A 25,503-nucleotide genomic window follows, 5' to 3' on the forward strand; every position below is an offset into this window, starting at 1 on the left:
AGGCCAGTGGTCAGGGCCCCCACCTGGAGCTCCATTGCTTGTCTAGAGTCCCTTACTTCGCGCAAAATGAGGTCCAGTTTATCCTCCGGGACATTTAACATAGTGGGAGGGATGCAGCTAGATGCTGGCGTGCTATCCACACTGTTCGCCAGGTCTTGAGCCGGTTCGTTGCCACCTTGTTCCTGTTGCTTGGCTCTGTTCCGTCCCATCGTGGCGATCGACTGTGGCAACCAGGCACAACCACCGCAGTTCCTAAATTAAATATTCACAGCTGCAGGTATACCAGTGGTTCAGCTTTCTACACCGATAGGCAGCTAGTCTCAGTACTTTGCACTGATGTGATTGGGCAGCCGGTTAGGCGGTAGTCCGCACTCCAATGAACAGGGATCCTTGCTTGCAGAGTCACATTAAGCTCAGTAAGTTGCCTGTCTTGGTCCAGAGCCCGTTACCTAGGAGCGCCTGCGTCCTCCAGTATTTGTGCAGTGTTAATCCTGGAGACAAGGGGCCTACAGTGAGTCTGCAGAGCTCTGGGTTGCAGTCAAGCACGTGTGGGTACGCAACACAGTAGTCTTCTTACCATCTGCCACCGCCTGGCTTAATGTCCGTGCGTTCCCATCTCACTTTTTTGTATTGTGGGAGCATCCCTCAACTCGCTTCAGGTGTGTTCTGTTCTCCACAGCTGTATGTAGGTCAAACAGCTGCACTGCCTTCTCGTGTTACACAGCCCTGCTGCCTCCGATGCGATTGCCCGGAGGGGGCTTATGGTCGGGTCTCGCAGGCACCAGCCTCGATGTTAGCGCTCAATAGGGCTAATCCCAGTATGGTGCAGGGGGGATCTCCACCCTGTGATGCAGTCGCTTATAACCCAGGGGGGGGCCACACTTATCTCCGGGGTCGGGCCGGTGATCTACCCTGTATCGGGCTATATCTTCTCCGTGTGCCGCTACCTCTATTGCCGCATGGATCCCCGCAGCAGCCTCGGTCCCCTAGTATTTCCCAATGGGGGGGCGCAGCCAGTGTATCCTTGGGCTCAGGCGCCGCTGGACAGCGGAGTCCCCCCACCCCTCTCCCGTTTCTCCTCTCGCCGAAAGGGGTAGGGGTATGAAGTAGGTCCTACCAGCAGTCCGATTTATCGCCCCCGCCAGGAAGGCCAGACAGTAAGGGGACGAGGGTCGCCCCAACGCTCCGCACTCACTGTCACGTCGTGTCCTTCGATACAGCCCCCTCCTTCGCCACTCAGTCCATGCGCGGGTCCGCCGGGCGCTCCACTCCAGGAGTCAGCGCAGTCTTCGGGCACTCCTCCATGTCGCTGCAATCAGCTCCCTCCGCAGTGTTGCACAAGGCCACAGCAGCGCTCCTCTGATCTCCGCATTACAGCTCCAAGATGGCGCCCCCCGCGCTCTGCAGCAACAGGTTTACTCCACACAGTGCCCAGTACCGCTGATTCCTAAAGTCCTTGTCGTCTTCGCCTTGCTCCCCCGCAGTTCCGACAGCAGGATTCTGTTGCTCGTCCTCTATCTTACAATTTTAGCAAGTGTAAATCAGGATGTTTGGTGGCCCTGGTCCGGAGCTCGTCTACAAGACGACCACCATGCTCGGTGCCTAGTCACGCCCCCGAAAATTTTAAGTGTTGATTTTCATAATTTAGTTTTGCAATTTAGCTCTGCCTACACTGACATTCTCTGGCCTGTGTCACTGCTCTGAGTCACTACTTAGGATTCCTCTTCAGCCCCTGGATCGTCTACTAGGTACTTCTCTGTCTTCTGATTAACTCCACTGATACCCATGTTCACTAGTCCACTGTCACTATTTGCTTTCCTCCAGGAGTTTTAAGCTATCTAACTTTCTACCGAAGTGTCTGCGACTGACTCTTTCACCCATTCCCAAAAATGTGTTCTCTCTTGTTTCCAATCCCAGGCCTTTCAAAGAGTCTCAAAGTTGTTTACCAGTATTGTTGTAAGGTACAGTAGCACATACTGTATATTTATCCCTATGGGTTTCGCATTCACCATCTGAAAGGTTTTGTGTGCTATTGATTCATAGATTAGCTGGCTCGTTTTTGCACAACTTGGGGATATCACAATCTTTGCAACTGAGGGGTCTTACAATTTGGGCTCGTAGCACAGGTCTGGATACTGGCACTTTACATGCTCTTTCACCATCAGGCACTTGGACAATATCTTATCACTTATATCTGCATCCATCCAGTGTAATTTCTGCTCTTTCTTCCACTAGAATCTTCACTGTGTGTAATTCTATAATATAGATGCTTTACAACATTTTCCAGTTCCAAGATACAAAATTCACATTAAAACGGAAGAGTCTGTTTCCATGATATCAGTATCCAATGACCCCTTTGAGTCAGTAATAGCTTTAAAGATTGTAATGGTAGAAGTATTGAAGCTGGGCTGTATCATTTTCAATGCCGGGTCCGGTTCTGCCCCTGCTTTTATTAGTTCTGCAATCCACGATTACACCCCGACTAGAGAATTGCGCTCAGCCACCCAACAACTTCTCATTGTCCCCCGCTTCAAACGAAAAAAATGGGGATGATCCAAGTTTTCTACTGTGGCTCCTGCCTTTTGGAACTCTCTCCCGTTTCACTTGAGATCTTGTCCCCAGTACTCCCTTTTCCGCAAAGTCCTTAAAACTTTTCTTTTTACCCATGCATTCCCTTCTTAAATCGTTCCTTGGCTCCTAGTTCTTTTCGTTCCCTGGGTTTGTAGTACTACATAGCGCCATGAAACCGCTCAGTGTACGCGCGCTCTAGAAATATTTTTAAACTCAAACTCAAGTAGTTGTATTGTCATCGGTGTTAAGCATTTTTGAGGAACTGATTTAGCTGAGTTGAGTTGTCTTTAGCATTTTATTCAGCCTTGCAAATGTATCTGACTTCCTCTACTGCTGGACTTCCTCACTTTTATGGGGTACCATAAACTATCTTAGTGTAGTGTTAGGTAATCGTTCAATCAGTGGTATTTCCTAGGCTATCCCCAACAGTGTCTCTCAGGTTTTCAGACAGAACTCAGTTCCTGGTTTGTGGTCACTGCTTTATCCTGCTTTATCCAGTATTAATATTTTCCCTCCATCGCAGGGCATTTCTTTAGTACCTCTACCCAACTTGGTTCCCTGTATCTTGTTTCTATCTATACCTCAACCTGTTTCCACCCTCTAATCACACTCAAGGAGATTAAGTAGATGTGGCATGCTCCTTAGTTTCACTCTGGTTGCAATTCACCAGATCTATATCTCAACTATTTATCCCTCAGTCTCTGCGTTCACCTTGTTTATGACACTGCCACTAGGGACAGACTGATGTTTTCATTTTGTTACTAGAATGGAGACCAAAGTTTTGAATAATCAGAAAACGAAGAGAAAAGTGCCATGTACTCATAGATCACAGTTTGAGGACTGATCATTGTCAGGATCAGACTGGCAAATACAGCAATCAAGCAGTGCCCGATGTGCTGGTCTGACAGGTCAGTGTGTTGACTGGCTTTTTGGCTGTTTGTTGGCCTGCTTTATTATCTTCTGATATTCTATGAAGGGGTCTTGTCCTTATTGGACCGAGTAAGACAAATATAAGTTCAATCAAGTAACAATGATTCAGTCTCGGTTTTACTTTGGGCTACTCTATTTTTGAGAGCCCTGAAGCATCTAAATAAACTTATTCTTAGATGCCTGCATTGGTCATCAATAATTTCATCATTTATGCATTTTTTTTTTTTTAAGAACCTTTATTTCCATTAGCATGAAATTACAAACAGGGGCCTACAACCAGTATGGCCGGCCGCTATTTAAATCGAGCAGAGATCGAATAAGAAGTATCATATCAATCCGGTAATTAAAAACAAAGCCACATCCAGGATACAACGGAGAATCAAGATAATACGTGATAACAAGGATTAGAAACTGTTCATTTTCAGATAACCAAAAATTAAATTAAAAAATCGACATCACATTGTCATTCCCGCTCCCAACACAGTCAGTTAAAAACACATTATCACTCCGATGATGAACATAGATTGAATGGGAAAGGAGAAGAGTACCAAAGTCAGGATAAACGCAATAGTAACGTATTAAGCACGGCATGCGAGCCCCACCCCTAAAAGGGAATGTACTATGGGAGACATGAAGACAACGACATCGAAAAAGGAAAGGGCAAAGGGCCATAGAAAAAAAAAAAGGAAGCAGAAAACAAACCCATCCCCCAACCCCCCACCCTGCAAAAGGCTACGGCCTACCCCCCCAGCAGCGTGCCTGTCGCCCTAAATAAGAGACCCAAAATATAGAAAAGAAAAGAGAAAAAGAAGAAAAAAATATGAGAAGGGCCGGCGATTCGGTTAACCAGTCCCTCCCACCCCGCATACTAAAATCGTATAAACAGAAGCTATAGAAAAGTACAAATATCAGCAAGCACATAAAACGCAATCAATTACAGCCCCACTAAACGTGCCCTTGAATCACCATTAACCAGCAAGAAGTCCCTCCAAGTCCTAAGCGCGGTCACCCCTGGCCACTTCTATCAATAGTAGCAATGTTAAACAGCCTTGCAGTCGGGAGACAATTCGATACAAAAGGTTCAATCAATCCAGGCAGACCAGGTAGCGCCGCCGCCCAACATGGTCCTAGCCACCGAGAAACAACTGACGATGCGTGGCGGAGGCCAGAATGCAACAATATCCAGACCACCAACAGTTCCAAGTCCAAAAAAAGGTCCGCCAAGCACGGAAAGGAAAGCACAGGATGTGGGAAGCACCGCAGCACAGTCCGGGCCTCATGTACCATGGATCGATGGAGCTTCTCCATTTGCTGGTCAGAAAAAGGCCTCGATGTGACAACCACTTGCGGAACAGGTGTGACGACAATAAGCTCAGGAACCAAATCTATTCGCGCCTCCAAGACTGTAGACCCATCTGGGGAACATGACACTGCGGCAGAAGGAGACGCATCGGCACCGACTCGGGGGCAAACCACTACGCTACAAAATGGCGGGTCAGCAATGGCGGCGATATTTCCCTCCAAGTCACGGGATCTCCGGAGCAGAGCAGTCCGCAGGGTTGTCAGTGCAGCCAGTACGTGGCGACGCGTAGGCATTTCCCCATGTAGCCGAACTCCGGGGGTCTCAAGCTCAGCGGTTTCTCCGTCCCTGGGAGGGGTGCAATCCGAGGCGCCATCCGCCATTTCAGCCATCTCGTCGTTCTCCACTTCCCCTCCACCTCCGAGCCCCGACCGACCACTAGAGTCAGCAGGTCCCACGGCTGGACCTCGACAGTCGGCGCTTGGTGCAGAACAGAGAGTCAACAAAAGGCCGGATGTGCTCCCCGCAGCTCGCCGGGAGCCAACCGCTGGTTCCCGGACGGGACTATTAACATGGCCAGGCGTCACACCCAAGGGGAACCGGGCGACACGGGCTCTCTCCGGCTCGGCAATATCTCGGGTTCACGGGGCAAGCCACTATTGGGAGTGGGTTGGTACCAACTCTCCCGGCTCGCGGCTCTCAGGCTCCCACTGACCGGCTTCTCATCCCGACCAGGGCCGCCAACACTACGAACACTGCCGGGCAACCTCTGCACTCGAGGCCCCGGCTTCAGCGCCACGAAGGCCGGCAAGCAGACGGGGACAGTTCTTCGGACCTACTGCACGGTGGAGCCCCAGAAACAGATGGTAAGTGATTGCTTCCCTTCAACAACTTAGATCAGCAAGCCTTGCTCAGGATTATCCTCAGGATAGACGTGCGGGGAGAAGGGGCCCTCGGAGCCAAGCGTTTATGCGACTGTTCCGATCGCCATCTTGGCTCCTCCCCCCATTTATGCATTATTGTTTAGATCCGACCTTTCACAGTCATATATGATTGTTATATGTATCATAGTGTGTCAAAACTTGGACATTTGAAATTGTATAAATGTATCGAAGTCAAATGATGAAATTATTGATGACAAATGCAGGCATCTAAGAATAAGTTTATTTAGATGCTTCAGGGCTCTCAAAAATAAATATAGTAGCCCAAAATAAAACCGAAACCGAGTCATTGTTACCTGATTGAACTTATTATCTTCTGAGGCACACGTTATTTACTTGTGTAACGAAATATCTGTAAGAGACATTAGTTTTTGATAGATTCCTTACCTTAGAATATCCCCAGGTGTCAGGCTGGATCCGGAAAAGTTTTTCTGCTTAGCAGTACCTCTGCATCCATCACTGGCGTAGTAGGCGCCAAGATGACGTCACGGAGAGTACTTAGGCGCCACCCATGCGCGCTGACGTCAGTTCTGTACACAACTATTCCGCGCCGAAACGCAGAGCCATGCAAGACACTGACAATTGGTGCATAAAACTAGGGCCCTAAAAGGGGGATGACTTTAACCCTAGTAACCAGTTCGAAGAACGGGGAGGATCGGCGGGACGGTAAGGAATCTATCACTAACTAATGACTTGTGCATCTGAAAGAGACATGTTAGTGATAGATTCCTTACCTTAGAATAGATACCCCAGCAATACCAACCCCTTTGAAGGGTCTGCGAACAGGATTACACCAGAAATTCACGGAGCACCGAACGGCCAAAGTAGCCGTCTCTCCGGACCTGACTGTCAAGGCAGTAGTGCTTGGTAAACGTGTGCAACGAGGCACGCGTTGCTGCCTGACAAATATCCTGCAGGGGGACACCGCGTCCCAAGGCAGTAGTGGCTGCCGTTGCTATGGTCGAATGGGCACGCAGCCCTACAGGAGGCTCCTCTTGGCCAAGGAGTAACATGCTTTGATGCACAGAACGACCCACCGGGAGCCCATGTAGCCAACAAAGAGTTGATCATCCACCCCGAACTGCCGTGTACGCTGCAGATAGAATGCGAGCGCACGTTCTGGGTCCAGACGGTGGAGCCTCTCCTCTTCCCTTGAAGGATGCGGAGGCAAAAAGAAGGCGGGCAAAGTGATGGTCTGCCCGATGTGGAAGGGCGTGACAACCTTTGGCAAGAAAGAAGGACGAGTCTTGAGCACCACCTTGTCCGGATGAACAGAAAGGAAAGGAGGTTTGGAAGAAAGAGACTGGAGCTCACTCACTCTCCTGGCAGAGGTGATAGCTACCAGGAAAGCTGTCTTGAGAGTAAGAAGACATAAGGGACAGTTATGAAGGGGCTCAAAGGGAGCGCACATCAGAAAAGTCAAGACAAGATTCAATCCCACTGAGGCATTATGAAGGTTACTGGTGGAAAAGTATGCGTAATGCCTTTAAGAAAACGGTTAACAACCGGGGACTAAAAAGATAAGGCTGATCTGGAAGCCGTAGAAAGGCAGAGATGGCCGAAAGATAACCTTTGATAGTGCCCAGAGCAGAGCCTTGCTGGGCCAAAGAGAGAAGGAACAGAAGAACCTCAGAAAGTGGGGCAGAAAGGGGATCCACAGCCTTGACTGTGCACCATGCCACAAATCTGTTCCACCTGCAGGCATACACCGTTTTGGTGGAGGGACGCCTGGCTGCCAGAATGACATCACAGACTACGGGAGAAAGGTCGAAAGGTGTCAACTGTCGCCACTCAATCTCCAAGCATGGAGGTGGAGGCTAGACAGGTTCGGGTGAAGAATCGTCCCATGCTGCTGCGACAGAAGATCCTACCGAAGAGGCAGACGGATTGGGGGGTCGATGCTCATACTGAGTAGCTCGGGATACCAAACTCTTCGAGCCAAGTCCGGAGCCACAAGAATGACTTGGGCCTGGTCGCGCCTAATCTTCTTCAACACTCTGGGCAGAAGTGGTATAGGCCGAAAGGCGTATAATGGACCGCAGCTCCACTCACGACGAAAAGCACCGCCAAGTGCTGCCTTGGAAATTCCAGCGCGCAGAACTGATGACATTGCACGTTTTCTTCGGTGGCGAATAGATCTAACCAAGGCTCTCCCCATGTAGAAACAAACCTTGCACCACCTCCGAGTTCAGACGCCATTCGTGATCCACCATGCACCGGCGGCTGAGTTTGCCTGCCCTGGCGTTCAGAGAATCTGCCAGGTGTTGAACCACCAAGGTAATGCCTTGATGTTCCAGCCATGTCCAGAGGCGCAGAGCCTCCTGACATAGGGTCCACGACCCCACCCCGCCCGGTTTGTTGCAATACCACATGGCGGTGGTGTTGTCCGTGAACACCTGCACTACACTTCCCCGGACAGAGGGAAGGAATGCTTTCAGTGCAAGTCGGATCGCCCGCAACCCCAGAAGGTTGATATGGAGCCGGGACTCCGCCTGAGACCAGAGGGCTCTGATCTCCGCCTCTCCCATGTGGCTTACCCATCCCGGAGGGGACGCATCCGTCACCACCGTGTGCTCCGGTTGGGGAATGGAGAGGGATCGGCCACTGACCCAATCGCGATTCGTGAGCCACCACTGCAACTGTCGTGCAGTGCCCTCCAAGATCTGGACATGATCGGACTGGTTGCCCTGATGCTGTGCCCACTGGAACTTCAGGTCCCACTGCAGAGCCCGCATAAGCCACCTAGCATGTGCCACCACCAGGATGCAGGAGGCCATCAGGCCCATATGCTGAAGGGTCATCCTGACTGAAACCCGGGATAGAGGCTGAAAGAGCGGAATCATAGCCTGAATATCCCAACTGACACCCCTGACCTGCGCAGATGAGCTACGACCACCGCCATCACCTTCCTGAACACCCGAGGGGCACTGGTAAGGCTGAAGGGGAGCACGGCAAACTGAAAATGTTCCCGGCCTACCATGAACCGCAGGTGGCGCCAGTGGGCCAGCAGGACGGGGATGGGGAAATAAGCGTCCTGCAAGTCCAACGCCACCATCCAGGGTCCAGGGCAGCCAGGACCTGAGCCAGAGTTAGCATCTTGAACTTCTCCTTCCGGATGAAGCGATTGACGTCCCGGAGGTCCAAGATGGGGCAGAGGCACCCCCTGTCCTTCTTGGGGACGAGGAAGTAGTGGAAATAACCACCACTCCCTACTTCCTGACCAGGAAGTCGCTCGATGGCCCCCTTGGCTAAGAGGGCCATGACTTCCTGACGGAGAATAGCCAAATGATCCCCCGACATGCGGTGGTACCGAGGTGGCATGGCCGGAGGGGAGGACAGAAAGAGAAGCGATTAACTGTGACAGATTATCTGCAGCACCCAATTGTCCGAGGTAATTTCGCACCAGTAGCGGAGGTGGTGACATACCCTGGCACCCACTGGCGTGGGGTGCTCCCTGAAGCTCGGATTAGGAAGGCTTAGAGGCGGAAGCAGCGGGGGTGGAGGTGGACTGACCCGGTCGCTGATTACCAGACCCGCCCCTGCAGAAGCCGCTGCCACGCTGGGGCTGGTTCTGCACAGGTTTAGCGGAGGAGCGTGCTTGGGTGCTCTTACCCTAGCCATAAATGGAACGAAACCCAGACGTGGCAGGGGCCTTCGTGGAAAGACCCACAGACTTGGCCGTGGCGCACGAGTCTTTAAAGCGCTCCAGGGCATTGTCCGCCTTATCGCCAAAGAGACGGGAGCCATCAAAGGGCATGTCCATGACCGAGCTCTGGATATCGGGTGAGAACCCAGTGGAACGCAACCAGGTGTGGTGCCGCAACGCCACCGTCATGGAAATCGCCCTGCCCAACGAATCAGCAGTGTCCAAACCACACCTGATGGCAAACTTCGCCGCATCCTTGCCCTCCGCAATCATTTGGGAAATGACAGCCTTGACCTCCTCAGAGCACTGAGGCAGAACCTCCACCACCAAATCCCACACTGCGTGGGAGTAACGACCCAATAAGCAGGCGGTATTAACCGATCTCAACCCCAAACTGGCTAAGGAGAACAACCTCTTGCCACATTGGTCCAGCCTCTTAGAGTCCTTATCCGGTGGAGCCAAGGGAAAGGCACTCTGCGATGTCGAGGCCTGAATGACCAGGCTCTCAGGCTTGGGCGAGTGGTCAAAAAGGTGGGATCACCAGGCGCCGGACGATTACGCCTACTGACGTTCTTATCCACTGGTGCCCCCGAGGCCGGCAGCAACCAAGTACCCTAGAGGACTTCAGTAAGGGCCTCATTAAAAAGGAGCAGCGGCTCCGACGACGTAGACACTGTCTGGAGCACCTCCGTAAGGAGGTTGGTCTTAAGGGTCACCGTAGGGAGGTGGAGGGCCTCCGCAGCTCAACGCAGCACCATGGTGTAAGAAGCGCCCTCCTCCATAGTAGTACAAAAGGGGGTGGTGATGGACGGAGCATCTGAACCAATCAAACACTCACACCCAGTCAACAGATCTGGGTTTAATCCATCACCGTTCTTTAGCCCACTCTGCCACCCCAGTACAGACATGGCCATATGCACATCAGTCTGACCCTGTGCCTCATGGGAACGGTCTAGCTCGAACTGCAAAGCCATGCCTTCCCTGGGCCGGAAACAAGCTTCCTAGGACCGGTTTCAGGCATTTCAGCAGTCTTCAGCCAGGATTGCTTGAATCCAGTGGCAAAGTGAGCAAGGGACAATACAATAATGCATTATGAGCAAAAACAAATCTAAAAGATATGCTAAAATTCAGCAGATAGCTTTATCTTCAAAATAAAAACAAAATTAATTTAAAAAATCCTACCATGCCATTAAAATAAAAATATATTTTTGGTGTATTTTATGTTTGAAAATTAAATAAAATATTTCATATTTTGTGTATTTGTTTGATTTTTATTTGTTTTATGTTTGGTGTATTGTTTTGAGGTTTAAAACTACTTAGGCTGGGTCCCCAGTTTTTCAGTGGAGGGCCAAATAAGTCAAAAGTTTGTGAACTGCTGCACTAGTGTAAATATATGTCACAGTCATCATTGTTCACTAAATTAATTTATCATCAATATTAAAAGATTGCGCTTGACTGCATTTATAATACCAGTAAAGACTACTTCACTGTACTACAGTATTTTAGAATACCGGGAAATATTTACATTCAAAAACACGACCTATACAACAATGCTTATAACATGTTTTTACAGGTCAGCAAAACTCTGTCACACATGTATTTAGAACGTAAAAAAGATTAACGATACATACCTAGACCAATTCCCACAGGGCCAAAAAGTTCACTGAGCTGAAAGGCCAATTCAGGAGGTAACGACAGCTGCAGGCAATCGATATTCATGGACTTCCTTGAGAAGTTATTTGAGTTTGGAGTGTTTATCCTGGATTCTTGGAAATGCATTTTATTTACTTCATCGAGTTTATCAATACAAGCATTTCTGGACTCAACAATGTGGTGTTGTGGGTTACCTAAAGCTTCTGGATTTTGTCCTACTGGACAAATGTCATGTTCCACTTGGAATTTTTCAAAATCTTCGCTGAAACTTTTATTGATTTCAGATTCCCCAGAAATATTTGATAAAGTGTCATTCAAACTGAATTTCTCTGAGAGTGAAATGTTGGCAAGAGAACAAGCACTCATAACGTTTATTCCTTGTATTTCAAGTTCTTCTAATAAGGGATGATCCTCATGTTTATCAAAATTTTGTAGACCGATGTGAGCATCCACATAAACAGAAGTTTGAGGACTATTTTTTTCCAAGACTTCCATGTCAATGCTATATAAATGATCATGCATATTACATAATTCTGTTACAGCATCACTTGATGGCTGGCTCATTACAAAGTCTTCTTCGGTTTTTGTTTCTGGAGTAACTTCTCGTATTTCACTTCCAGTACTGGCAAATACGGCCATTATGCTATGGTTAGATAGCTGTTTGTATTTAGCCAGCTCATTAGTGTCCTCCAAAATTTCCCGGTTATCTTTGTTGCCTGAATGCAACCTCAATTGTGGCTCAAAAATAGCCTGATCGACGTGGACATGATCAAATTCTTTCATATCCAATTCATAATCTAATTTGAACTGCGAAACAGTTTGACTGTTTTCTTCACAGCTCTCCATTTTTCCTTGTTTACTTGATTGTAAGACAGTCACATCTGGAGTCAAATTAGTTTGATCAGAATCAAAATGATAAGATCCCCCTAGATCGTCTTCTCTGTGTAGCTTTTCCCCAGAGTCTAGCAAGAGATTCGTAGCCCAACCAATGTCTTTGTTACACCTTTCATATAGGTCTTTCAAAACATCAAAAGAAACCGATCTGAACATCCTGCACAAGTCCTTTAGATTTTCTATGTTATCTTCTTCAATAAGCTCGCTTTCCTCTACATACGTGCCTTTATCATGCATTACTCTATATGGGATTGTTTCTTGACATTCTGCATCTGTAGTTATATTTATGTTTGATGACTGAAATCGATCTACCTTTCCAATTAGAACTTTCGAAAACTCAGAAACATTTGTTATTTTTTTCTCTAGTCTCCAAAGAAGTGCAAATTCCTGAGGCTCAGTTTGTGAACTGGCACAGAATTTGCTTTCAGAAATGTCACCTTCTAAGTTACCAGTAAGGAGCGGATCGCTCCATTCCGACAAACAGGTGCTATTTTTCGTAAAGGTAAAGGCAAGTTTGCAAGGTTTGGAAGCTTTTCTATTTTGAGAACTGCTTTTCTGGGGATTATTTTCAGATGTTGCTGTTTCATCATCTTGAAAAGTTGATGCCTCTGCCACCATCTGTTTTCTTGTATTGTCTGATGTCCCCTGAAGGTCGACATCTGGGTACGAATCACTTGAATTTAGCATGTTACCAGATTCAACATTTTTGTTCAAACTGGTATTTTGAGCATTCAACTTTTGTCTATGTTCCAGTGTTAATGTGGTAGGCCAGTCTCCTTCATTGTTCTTTAAATCAGTTATAACAGCATCATTTACATCATGCACATCAGAGCCCATAACAGGCTCGGATATTATCTCGCTACCATCTTGACTATCAATAGTATCCACGGTTTCTTTGTGCAGTGGTTCTGCCGAAATATTAATTAAGCTCCCCTCAGACTCCTCTCCTGCTTGAGTGCTTGATTCAACAGGATGTAGGCTGACAGCTTTTAATAAGTCACAATTCGTTTTGGACAATGTTGTCCTTTTTATTCTTTGCGTCCTTTGACCCATTGATTGTTCTACTGGCCAATCACCAACAAAATTTAGCAGTTCTGGCCTTAAGGAACATGAAATAATAGTACTACGCTCTATGTCAGGTGACGTTTCTGAAGGACCAGAGGCGCTGTGTGCTGTCTTCTTTGGAACAGGAAGAGTATTCACAACGACAGTCTCTTCACTTGATACACATCCGCTGCTATTTATTGCCACAATTTTATCAACGTTTTCATTTTTCTTTATACACTGACTTCCCACTGATAAATCCTGTCTGGGGCAACTACCACCTGAAGAACTAATTGTACTGTCTTCTTGGGCCAGCCCACTATTAACAGCAGCATTCTCAGTCTCGTTTTCCATGTCTTTCTGTTGGTTGTACAAGTCCTCTGTAGTCTGCCCAGTATCAGTTTCCAAAAACAAAGTTAAATCATTCCTCACTACATGTTTGTCTTCAACTCTTTGATCTTTTTCTTCTTTTGATGAAGCAGGCGCCTTGGTGTCTGTTTTTCTAAAATACAAACAGTGTATGAGATCGTGCAAATATTAATTTAGGTAAGCAATCTTCACTGTGTGACCTGTGACTACAATACAACGTTTGATGCAAACTTTCAGTATACATGAATACATATGAGCGGCATACTTGTTTTATTGTCTGTTTTTTAAAATATGCCTCCTCATGCCTCTTTTGCTATCTTTACTCCAGGTTAGGGATCTGCAAATCTTTAGCGAGAAAGAGCAAAATATCTGTAAATATAGGTGCAGTCATTTGCTAAAGCCTCCTACCTAAACTACACAGTCTAATCAAATTCGATGTCAGCTATAAAATAGCAAGATGATTAATATGGCACATTAGTACTCAAGCGAAATATAGATTATTCAGCTGATTTTGGCAATATTGGACGGGGAAGATTAATGCATGTGTGGAAGATCCACGTAGTTTATCTAATGCTTACCTGACCTTGATAACAACTCCTTCTCATTAAGTATACCATTAAAGGCTACTTTCAATTTACACCTGCCGCACATTAGCCACAGTGATCTATTTTGTACTATTGCCAGGAGGCATTTGAAAAATGTCAACATACCACGCAAACAATGAGAGATAACAAAGACACACTGACAGTCATCTCTGAAGGCTATTTTGGCTGTGGGAACTGCAACCTTTGTTGTTACACAGAAGACCAAAAATAGATTTCCAACGTAACAGCTCAAGGAAAAACCGGATGCATTATTTCATAAAATATAAAATGACAACTCACAAATACTAACGGGTGTGGTTGTGAAAAAATCTATGTGAAGAACAAGGACGTCGATTCATTTAAATGCCACCGGGAATACAAGTAAAATCCCACAACATTTTTCTCCCACCCCTGATGATAGCACGTGGTTTTTCCAAGATTAGGGACTAGAACCAACTGGAGAAGGAACCACAGAAATGAATCAGGGAAGGGGGAAACTCTACTTCCTGTCTCTTTATACTAGTCTTACTGAGATCCTGGCCCCTGAGACCAGGTGTAGCAAAGGCAAAGCCAAGCGTGTGGGAACAACATTGACCATGAATAGCAATACTTTTTATTAGAACACTGAAGTCAGAAACAATAACTGTCAAGCGAATTTGCCGATTTCTTCTGTTCGTTTCAGCTAACATGCTGAATACAAATATTGATGCTCACGTAGTTCAGTTGTAAGTGTTTTTATTTCCTATGAGTCACAGCAGTAGGCTATGTTGTTCTCAGCAAGGCCGTAACAATAAAAGATTCAAATTAAGAACAATGCTTTAGCCAAAATTAATGTACATCAACGAGTCAACTTTCTAATAATAATAGATAAAACAAATAATCGATAAATTTGCCTTTTCAATATTCTAAATAAAAACATTTCTTATTTTAAAATAAACACAATTTCTCACAAACCTACCATTGCAAGGTGCAAAAAGTGCATTTAACAGAAGAATCACCACAATGCAGGACACTTGCTTGATCTTATACCTGTCTAGTGAGTAACCATGCTTGCCAGATGTATGCAGTCACCTGGAAACATTAATGATTCACCTGTTCTATAACAAAGTAAAAGTGCGGCATTGAGGATTATGATGCTATAGTACTTTAATAAATGTTACAACCATTTGCTGTGCAATGTAAGTGATTTGGTACAAAAAGCATATAGTGCAAAATATATGCTATACCACCTACCTCACAATCACAGAGCCCATCGCAGTATTTTATTAAAATCCATTAAGTGTTAAGGCCCTAGTGTGGAGAGTTAAAAGCCTACATTTAAGATACAGTGTAGGACATGCATCAGATTGTATGTCGTGGAAATGTTACTTATTTGTAATCTTATTTGCGCTTTGTAGGAATCCTCCCTGAGGTCATCAATGTAGAATAGTCCGGCCCAGTTGCGGGCTTTGGCACACTTCTTCAGGAATATACAGTGTCATTCTGTAGTGGAAAGTAGGCACCTTAATGTTCAGCGTAGTGATACTGCCATGAGCAGCAACACAGGCTAGCATTTCCTGCTCTTTTAGTGTGAGAAGAACTTCCGCATTTATAGCAGTAAGACCACTCTGCCGCACCTAGCAGAAATAAGTGTGCTTCATTATCTAAAAGGAAAAGGTCCATGTCAGGGCAATATTACAGAAGCTGCAGCTAACATCTGCAGGTCTTTTTAGGGACCAACAGCTTCCATTTCAAAGCATGCACTCTACCAGCAGTTTGAGTCACAGCCCCAGATATTTCGAACAGCAATACGTAACTATGCTGTGAACACAAATGCTAATAGTAACACTGACCATCAGGGAGGAGGCAGGGTTGTAAATGACGTCATGACTTCAGGGAGGATTCCTATGATGCAGAACTAGGATTACAATAACATTTCCTTCTGCTTACTATTATCCTCACTGATAGTAATAATCGTAGAACAGAAGAGAAACCTTAGCCCTAAATCTGTGGTTGTCAATAAATTATAAGCAGAAGTCCATTGCTCCACAGACAGACCTACATCACCTCAAAAAAATGCCAAACAAACAAATTTCACAATGCTGACTGATGTACTACAGTAACAGCTCTTGAATCCTCCTACAAGTAATATTTCCTGGAAAAGATGTGTACTATTCTCCAGGGGTTGCCATACCAATCTTAGTCAGAGGTACTTTCCTTACCCAGGGAACATATGCTGCTTAACCTTATGTAGAATTAACTCTAGAGTTCCCAGGGAGAGACTTGTAAGCTAACACATAACAACAATCAATACATGAACCTATTCACCTGGTTATAGTGTGCTTTGAGGAAGCCATACCATTTCTGAGTGGATCATAAATAATAAATAATGAAGTGATCTCTCTGCTAGACAAAAATAATTAAAAAAAATACTGGTAGTGATATCATTTGGTTTATATGCAAAGTCTAAAATGCCCTTAGGTAAAAAAAAAACTGTAAGGGTGTCCATAACACTAGTCTATGATTGTGTGTGATTATATTGAAGAAAGAGTTTGAAACTCATCACCTTTTCTCGCCAAAGTGATTGCCACTAAAATGCTACCTTTCAGGGAAGGAGCATGAGGCCTTATGTATGTTTCCAAACAGAGGAGCCATCAATTTGGATAAGCCTATATTCAACTCCCCTGGATGAGGACAACGTCTAATGGGTGGCAAAGTCTTCTTCAATTCTTCCATTAAGTCTTTTATCTTAGTATTTTAATCATAAGGAATATGCTACTTGCCAGTATGCATCTGTTCTTGGCATAGAGGGCTGCAGAGTGGTACATTTATGAATAGATCGCCATCTGGTGTTGGGCTCGGATGATTGCACTTTGTTTTTCTTCTGGAGAAGTCTTTGTCGTCATAGGTGACTCCTCCTCTCGGTGTTAGTGCGCATGGGCATCGGCTCCATCCTTAGATTGTTTTGCCATAGTAGGGTTAGATGGAGTAGTGTAGTGTAGTACATAAAGATATGCCCATGTAAATGTATCTAAATAAGATAATGTTGGGACAGACACAGGTTTCCGGGGAGGCAGGGAGGGCATGTACCACCCTGCAGCCCTCTATGCCAAGAACAGATGCATACTGGTAAGTAGCATATTCCGTTCGAGGCATATGAGCTGCAGATGGTACATTTATGAATAGATTGTACAGTAGTTACCTCCCTAGCGGTGGTCACCAGTGTCTGTCGCAACTGTCTGAAATAGAGTTTTTAATACAGCTTGGCCCACTCTGGCTTGTTGTGCAGCCTGTACATCAACACAGTAGTGCTTTGTGAATGTATGTGGTGTAGACCAAGTTGCTGCTCTACATATGTCATCTAGGGGAATGTTCCCTAAGAATGCCATAGATGCTCCTAGTTTTCTTGTGGAATGAGCTCTAGGAGGAACAGTTAATGTTCTCTTTGCTTTAATGTAACATATTTGTATACATCTTACAATCCATCTTGCGATGCCTGCTTTAGAGATAGGATTGCCCTTATGTGTTGGGGAAAATGCTACAAATAGTTGTTTAGTTTTCCTGAAGTCTTGTGTTCTTTCTATGTAGTACGAAATGGCTCTTTTAACATCTAGTGTATGTAGAGCCCTTTCTGCCACCGTCTGTGGCTTTGGAAAGAAGACTGGTAATTCCACTGGCTGATTGATGTGGAATGCTGAAATTACTTTAGGCAAGAACTTTGGGTTTGTTCTAAGAACCACTTTATTCTGGTGTATCTGTAGGAATGGTTCTTGTATTGTTAATGCCTGTAACTCGCTTACTCTTCTGAGTGAGGTAATGGCTATAAGGAATGCCACCTTCCATGTAAGGAATTGTATTTCGCACCTATGCATAGGTTCGAAGGGTGGCCCCATTAGTCTGGTGAGTACTACGTTGAGGTTCCAGACTGGGGAAGGTGGTAATCTTGGTGGAATGACTCTTTTAAGACCTTCCATGAATGCTTTTATCGCTGGTACTCTGAACAGTGATATGCGCTGCCTGTTTTGTAGGTATGCTGCTATAGCTGCTAGATGTACTCTGATAGATGTGTACGCTAGATTACATTGCTGTAAGTGTAACAAGTAGCAAATAATCTCCCTTGTTGATACGTCTAGAGGGTTGATATTGTTATTAGTACAGTGTATGGCAAACCTCTTCCACTTAGCTGCATAGCATGCTCTGGTGGTTGGACGTCTCGCTTGTTTAATTATTTCAATGCAATTTGGGGGGAGATCTAAGTACCCAAATTCTAGGATTTCAGGAGCCAGATCGCTAAGTTCAATTGAGTTGGATCTGGGTGCATTATTTCTCCATGGTTCTGTGTAAGGTGCATGGGTAGAATTCGTAGCTTTTGATGTGGCACTTGTGAGAGTTGCAGGAGCGTGGTGAACCACGGCTGTCTTGCCCACGTGGGTGCTACTAGTATCATGGTCATTGAATGTTGTTGCAGTTTCCTGACCACTAATGGGATTAGTGGGAGAGGGGGAAAAGCGTATGCAAATTTGTTGGACCAATTTATCCATAACGCATTGCCCTGCGACAGGTGATGTGGGTACCTGGACGCGAAGCTTTGGCATTTTGCGTTCTGATGAGTGGCAAATAGGTCTATCTCTGGTTGTCCCCATCTTTGGAAGAATGGCTGCAGTATTTGTTGGTGCAGTTCCCATTCGTGTATTTGTTCCGACTGTCTGCTTAAGATGTCTGCTATCTGGTTTTGAACTCCTGGTAGGTGTTCGGCTAACAGATAGATGTTTTGAGGAATGGCCCATCTCCAAATTTCCTGTGCTAGTCTGGATAATTGGAGAGAGTGCGTCCCCCCCTGTTTTTGAATATAATACATTGCTGTCATGTTGTCTGTTCTGATCAGGACTGCTTTGTGGATAACATGTATCTGAAAGGCTTTCAATGCTAGAAACACTGCCAGTAGTTCTAGATAGTTGATGTGCAGTGTTCTTTCCTGCACACTCCACCTTCCTTGTACTGTGTATTTGTCCATATGTGCTCCCCATCCGGTGAGCGATGCGTCTGCTGTTATTGTCACCTGTGGAATTGGCTCTAGGAACGACCGCCCCTTGGTAATGTTTGTTCTGTTCCACCACTTCAGAGAGCGGTGTGTGCGGTCGTCCACCAACACCAGATCCGTAATCTGTCCTTGAGCCTGATTCCACTGTGTCGCTAAGCATTCTTGTAGCGGACGCATTTGTAGTTTTGCATATGGTATTAGCAGTATGCAGGATGACATCATGCCTAATAGCTGCATGAACACTCTTGCTGTTAGTGAGTGTTGTGGCTGAAATCTCTGAATGATTGTAAGCATTGCTTGGACTCTGATTGGGTTGGGGTACACTTTGGCTTTTTCTGTGTCTATGGTAGCCCCCAGATATTGTTGAACTTTGTTTGGTTGTAGGTGTGACTTTGTGTAGTTCACCGTGAACCCTAGCTGGTGTAGTAGCTGAATTGTCTTTTGTGTGTGTTGCAGACACTCCTCTTGCGACCTGGCTTTTATTAGCCAGTCGTCCAAGTATGGGAAGACATGAATTTGTTGTCTTCTTAGGTGAGCTGCTACCACTGCCAGGCATTTTGTGAACACCCTTGGTGCCGTCGTGACACCAAATGGGAGGACTTTGAACTGATAATGTTGTCCTTCTACCACAAACCTGAGGTATTTCCTGTGGGCTTTGTGAATAGGGATATGAAAGTAAGCGTCTTTTAGATCCAGTGTAGAAAGAAAGTCCCCTTTCTTCAGTAAAGGAAGTACTTGTTGGAGCGTGACCATGTGGAAATGTTCCGAATTTATGTATGCGTTGAGAGGTCTTAGGTCCAGTATTGGCCTTAGAGACCCGTCCTTTTTGGGGATTAGGAAGTATAGGGAGTATACTCCTGTTCCCTGTTGGTGCTGTGGAACCTTCTCTATGGCATGCTTTTCTAGCAGTGATATTACTTCCTGTTTTAACAGTGTCAGGTGATCTTGTTTCATTGGACGCTGTTTGGGGGGGATGTTTGGTGGGGTAGCTGTGAGTTCTAGGCAATAACCATGTTGGATAATTTGTCTTACCCACTTGTCTGATGTGATGTTTTCCCAGACAGGTAGGAACTGTGATAGGCGTCCCCCTACCGGTGTTATATGGTCTGGGGGAAGCTCTATGAAGTCACTGTTTTGGGGTTGGAGAGTTGCGGTTGTTGTTGTTTCCGCGACCTCTACCCTTGTTGTTGTTACCCCTGTATCCACCTCTAGAATTACCTCTGGGTGATGTAGGTGTAAAAGAGGTTTGCTGTTGGTTTGTACCTGTACTTTTGGATCCTCCTCTATAGGTGGATCTACGAAAGGAACCTCTTTGTGTCGGCTGCTGCAATGCTCCCATTGATTTAGCCGTTTCTGTATCCTTTTTCATCTTTTCTAGGGCCTCATCTGTCCCTGTGCCAAAAAGTGTTTTCCCATCAAAAGGTTGATTAAGTAACGAGGTTTGTACCTCTTGTTTGAATCCTGACACTCTGAGCCATGCATGTCTCCTTAACATGATGCTTGTATTTGTCGACCTTGCCGCAGTTTCTGCCGCGTCTAGGGCGCACTTTATTGAAGTGTTAGTAATTAACTTCCCTTCTTGTATAAGTTGATCAGCTCTCTTTTGATGTTCTTTAGGGAGATGTTTGATGAGTGTTTCTAACTCATCATAATGCGCTCTGTCATACCTTGCAAGTAGTGCTTGCGTATTAGCTATGCGCCAACTGTTTGCCGCTTGAGATGCTACTCTCTTGCCAGAGGCATCTATTAGTTTAGACTCTTTGTCAGGAGGTGGCGCTTCTCCTGTAGATAAAGAGTTTGCTCTCTTGCGAGCGTTTGTGACCACTAGTGAGTCTAGAGGAATTTGTCCCTTAATGTATATTGGGTCTTTTGGAGCTGCCCTATATTTTTTATCAATTCTTGGGTTCAATACCCTAGCCCTCACTGGGTCTTTGAATATCTCTGATGTATGACTGAGAAGGCCTTTTAGCATTGGTAGTGTTCCTGATGTTTTTTGTGCAGTAGGTAGTGTCTCTAATAAGAAGTCCTGTACTAGAGGTTCTGTATGTAGGTCTACCTTATGAAATGTTGCTGCTCTAGTAATGAGTTGTGCAAACCCAGTATTGTCATCAGGAGGTGAAGGTTTTGAGGGATATGACTCAAGGTCGGTATCATTACCTGATCCCACATTATACTCCTCCCATGGGTCTGCCTCCTCTGGGATTGTGTCCTCATCATCCCCAGGGTGTCCCCCCTCCCCTGTGTCACTCTCTCCATCTGTTGTAGGTGTAGATGGACGTGTGGGAGGAATATCTGGCCTATTGTGAGGAATAGGCGAAGATGGTGTGTGAGGTTTGGGAGAAGGGGGAGGAGTTGTATTCGTCCCCAATTGTTCTCTTCTTTGGATGAGCCTTGTCGTCCAAATGTTCATGTTTCCTCTTTTTAGGTAGTTCTGTGACTACCTTGCCAGTCTTTGGGTCAATAAACAAAGTCTTTTGTTTAGGATCCGTTCCGTGTTCCTGTGTCGGTACCGCAGTTTTCGGTTCCGAAAGGTGTTTTTTCTTTGAAATGTCCATTTGTATTTTCGGTGCCGAAGTTTTGTTCGGATCCGACTTCTTCGGTATCGAAGATGTCCCCGGTGTCGAGGGTGTTTTCGGCGCCGAAGCGTGCTTCGGTGTCGACATGGACTGCTTCGACTTCGAGCTTTCCTTGACCTGGTGCTTCGGTGTCGATGTGGTCGGTTTATCGGAACCGGAACCACTATGATGGGGACCGAGTGTTTCGGTTTCTGTTTCGTTGCCGGGCTCGAAGGCGGGGCGTTGGAAACTTTTTTCGGTTGTCTGACCGGGCTCGAGGGCGGGGTCGACACCGTGCGGGGTCTGTTTTTCGGTAAAGGGACGTCGTCACTCACGGTTTGTTGGACGTCGATTTCCTCGACGTCGGACTCGTCCGCTTCTGACCCCGCCTCGTCGGCCTCTTCTTCCTCCTCTTCTGGGTGCTGGTCCTCGAACAGCTCCGGGATTGCTTGTGACTGCATTCTCGATACCTCGTGTCTTCGGGCTCGACGGTTTCTAATCGTCGACTTTGACGAGAACGCTGCACAGGCCTCACAGTCCCTGGATTCGTGTTCAGGGGACAAGCAGAGGTTGCACACTTCGTGTAGGTCCTTGTGTGGGAACTTAGCACCACACGGTGGACATTTTTTGAATGGAGTCCTTTCCATGGACCCCGGGCTGGACTACGTCGAGTTTCTCGTAGTCGTCGTCCTTCGAATCGCGTCGGTATGGAGTGAAGTCGCGTTCGATAACGATACCGTCGATTTGGAAAGGAATACGCGCCGGTTATAACCTTCTTTGTTGAAGTCGGTCCGGAGCGCTTCGATCCTCATCCGAACCCGATGGCGGAAAAAAACAATCTAAGGATGGAGCCGATGCCCATGCGCACTAACACCGAGAGGAGGAGTCACCTATGACGACAAAGACTTCTCCAGAAGAAAAACAAAGTGCAATCATCCGAGCCCAACACCAGATGGCGATCTATTCATAAATGTACCATCTGCAGCCCATATGCCTCGAACAGAAAGATCTGTGAGCTCACTTTATGAATGCTGCAATACCAGCAAGATGAACTTTAATGGAAGCGTACTGCAGTCTCAGTTGGCCCACATGGATAAGATAAGGAATGATTATAACCTCCTGACAGTTTATAGGCCATGGTTGCTTCTCAAGAATCATACGACAAATACTCTTCCATTTAAATGCATAAAAACTCCTAAAGAAAGAACATTTAGACTTATTAAGAATGCTGATACATTCTGGCAGCACATTAAAATCCCCATGCAGAATAACTTCTAGAGATATGTTAACAAATTCAATGAAGAATCTTGCCTTGCATTATCGATAGACATTTCTGCTTGCATTTGGGGGGGGGGGGGGGAGGAAAGGTGGTACACAGGGGTGTAGAACCTCTAGATACCACCAAGGTCTAGGCTCTTCTGGCACTATTCATATCATCTTGGCATTGGATAGCTTCGGTCTGACAATGGAATTTGTGGAATGAGAGGGAAAGTAGAGAGAAATATTTTCAATCGCTTGGTCAAAAGCCATTGCCCAATGACTCTGGTTCCCATGTTCTTGATGCAAAGCTTGCGCATTGTGAATTTTGCCCAACGGCAAACGACTCTACATTACAGAAATTCCAAGCCCAGAAAAAGGTTTAGCAAGAACACACTGTCCAGCTTGCATTTGTAGTAGTCTACGGAGCTTAGGCTCAGAAGACAGATTTGACAGTTTTGTAGACATGGATCCACCAGGAGGTAGCTTTAGTAGTTCTGTTTCTTCTCTACAGGCTCAATTAGACACACATACTGGCCATCATACTGAAACCTCTCCCAACTCTCTTATATCTCAAGAGCTCCTCTCCAAAGAGGGTTGTACCCCACACAGTAATCCCAACACATTGTCGGTGTGAGGAGAGGCACTATGATGAAGCATGCAACAATTAGGTAGGCGAGTACTTTTGTGCTTTAACAGGACTGCATCAACGCATTTTTGTTTTGGTTTGTATAAGGATTCCATCAAGCGCCGTCTGACTCTGCCAAGAGTACTTGCTGTTCGCAACTCTTTCTGGAGGAACTGAATAGCTTAAAGCCTCAGAAGAGAAAGAAGAGGAAAATGGGAAAGGAAAAGCAAGAACATAGAAGTGGTTGCTGCTCCAGACTGGTGATGGGAACATCTGGACTGCAAGGGCAGCTGATGGCAGTGGGACCAAGCGTACTCGAACTCCAGGTGGGTGGAGCGGTTGTGAGAGTAGTAACTAACCTGGATACCAGAGATGGGGGGCTTGGCCAAGCGGGCTACGATGGTGGAATGGAATGGAATGGAATGGAATGAGGATTTGTAAAGCGCGATGGCTACCCAGGGGCGTCCCAGCGCTGTTGAAGAGATTGAGTTGAGCCGGAGAGGCTGGAATAAGAGAAGCTGAGTGAAGAATTAAATTGAAATTTTGCTGAAAAGCCAGGTTTTTAACAGTTTACGGAAAATGAGAAGGTTAGGTTCTGATCTGATATGGAGGGGAAGGGAGTTCCAAATCCTAGCTAGGTTGTAAGAGAGCAAGCGGCCTCCACACCTGGCCTTCCTAATGCGTGGTACTGAGGCGAGGTGGGAGGTCGCGGATTTGAGTGAGCGGGAGGGTAGGTAGGCTTTCACCAGGGGTGAGTTGATCGAGGGGCCTGTTCCCCAGTAGGAGCGGTGTGCGATGCTGGATCTCACCGGGAGCCAGTGAAGGTCCCTCAGTCTGGCTCTGACTGAAGTTCGGCGAGGAATATCCAGGAGAATTCTTGCCGCACAGTTTTGAATAACCTGGAGTCTGTTAAGTGTAGATTGTGGGGCCCCAAGATATAGGGCGTTTCCACAATCGAGACGGGAGAGGATCAATCCTTGAACCATAATCCGTCTTGAATGGAACGGAAGGAGAGGGAGAATTTTACGGAGTAGTCTCATCAGCCCGAAGCAGGTGGCAGCAAGCTTGGTGGCTTGATAATTGAAGGTTAGAGTGTGGTCGAGCCAGATGCCTAGGCTCTTGATTTGCTCCTTGGGTTGCGGGGGACTTCCTAAACAGAGGGGCCAGATAGGATCAATGGATTTCGGGATGTTATTTCCAAGGAGCATTATCTCTGTTTTGTCCCCGTTGAGTTTAAGACAAGAGCCAGACATCCAAGCAGCGACGGCTTCCAGGCATGTGTGTAAACTGTGATGAGAGTTCAGGGGGGGGGGGTCCAGTGCTACCACTAGCTGCGTGTCGTCCGCGTAAGTGACGATCTTCACCCCGAATGGAAAGACTTGGAAGGATCTGTCTGTGAGAAAAGACCTCAACCAATTGAGTGCTGTGCCTGACACTCCTATTTTGTCAAGATGGTGGAGTAGGATATTATGATTGACAGTGTGGAAGGCGGCACTTAGGTCGAGTAGGACGATGGCCGTGGACCCGCCATCGTCCAAGATCCTTCTTGCCTCCTCCCTCACCGCAATCAGTGCAGTCTCCGTACCGTGACGGGGCCTGAAGCCGGTCTGAGAGAGGTCTAGTATGTTATTGACTTCGAGGAAGTCAGTGAGAACGATGTTAACATGCTTCTCAAGAAGTTTACTAAGCCATGGCAGAAGGGAGATGGGTCGATAGTTAGCGGGGTTAGATTGATCGAGACTGGGCTTTTTTAATAAAGCTTTGACCATTGCTCTTTTCCATGGAGGTGGGACAATCCCAGTATGGAGGGAGGAGTTGAGCAGGTCTTGGATGGTGGGCGAGATCAGATGGATTATCTGAGTGAGAGTACTGGGAGGAGCTGGGTCGATAGGTGATCCAGATTTAACCTGGCTCATGAGTTTTTCCAGGTTAATAAGTTCTAATGGGGGAAAGCTAATGAGAACACAAGGGGGAGCTGTCGTGCAGCCTATGTTGACGGAGTCTGTGGACAAAGTAACAGTGGGGGGAAAAGAAGAGTTGATGGTTTCTATCTTCTGGTAGAAAAACTCAGCTATTTCCTCACAGTGGGTCTGAGTGTTATTGTGATGCTT

At 46.4% G+C, this 25,503-nt stretch overlaps 1 protein-coding gene across 2 annotated transcripts in view; it reads right to left on the bottom strand.

The window, feature by feature from the left end:
• The window catches only part of N4BP2 (NEDD4 binding protein 2), a 1,406,797-nt gene that overhangs the window by 686,249 nt on the left and 695,045 nt on the right, over window positions 1-25,503 (bottom strand). For both annotated transcript variants that reach the window (XM_078678311.1, XM_078678313.1), the window contains exon 8: window positions 11,020-13,481. In XM_078678311.1, coding sequence (XP_078534437.1) covers window positions 11,020-13,481 — 2,462 coding nt within the window. The remainder of the gene's footprint in view (window positions 1-11,019; window positions 13,482-25,503) is intronic.

This window comes from Lissotriton helveticus, chromosome 2_2 (genome assembly GCF_964261635.1).
Source record: "Lissotriton helveticus chromosome 2_2, aLisHel1.1, whole genome shotgun sequence".
Lineage (NCBI taxonomy): Eukaryota > Metazoa > Chordata > Amphibia > Caudata > Salamandridae > Lissotriton > Lissotriton helveticus.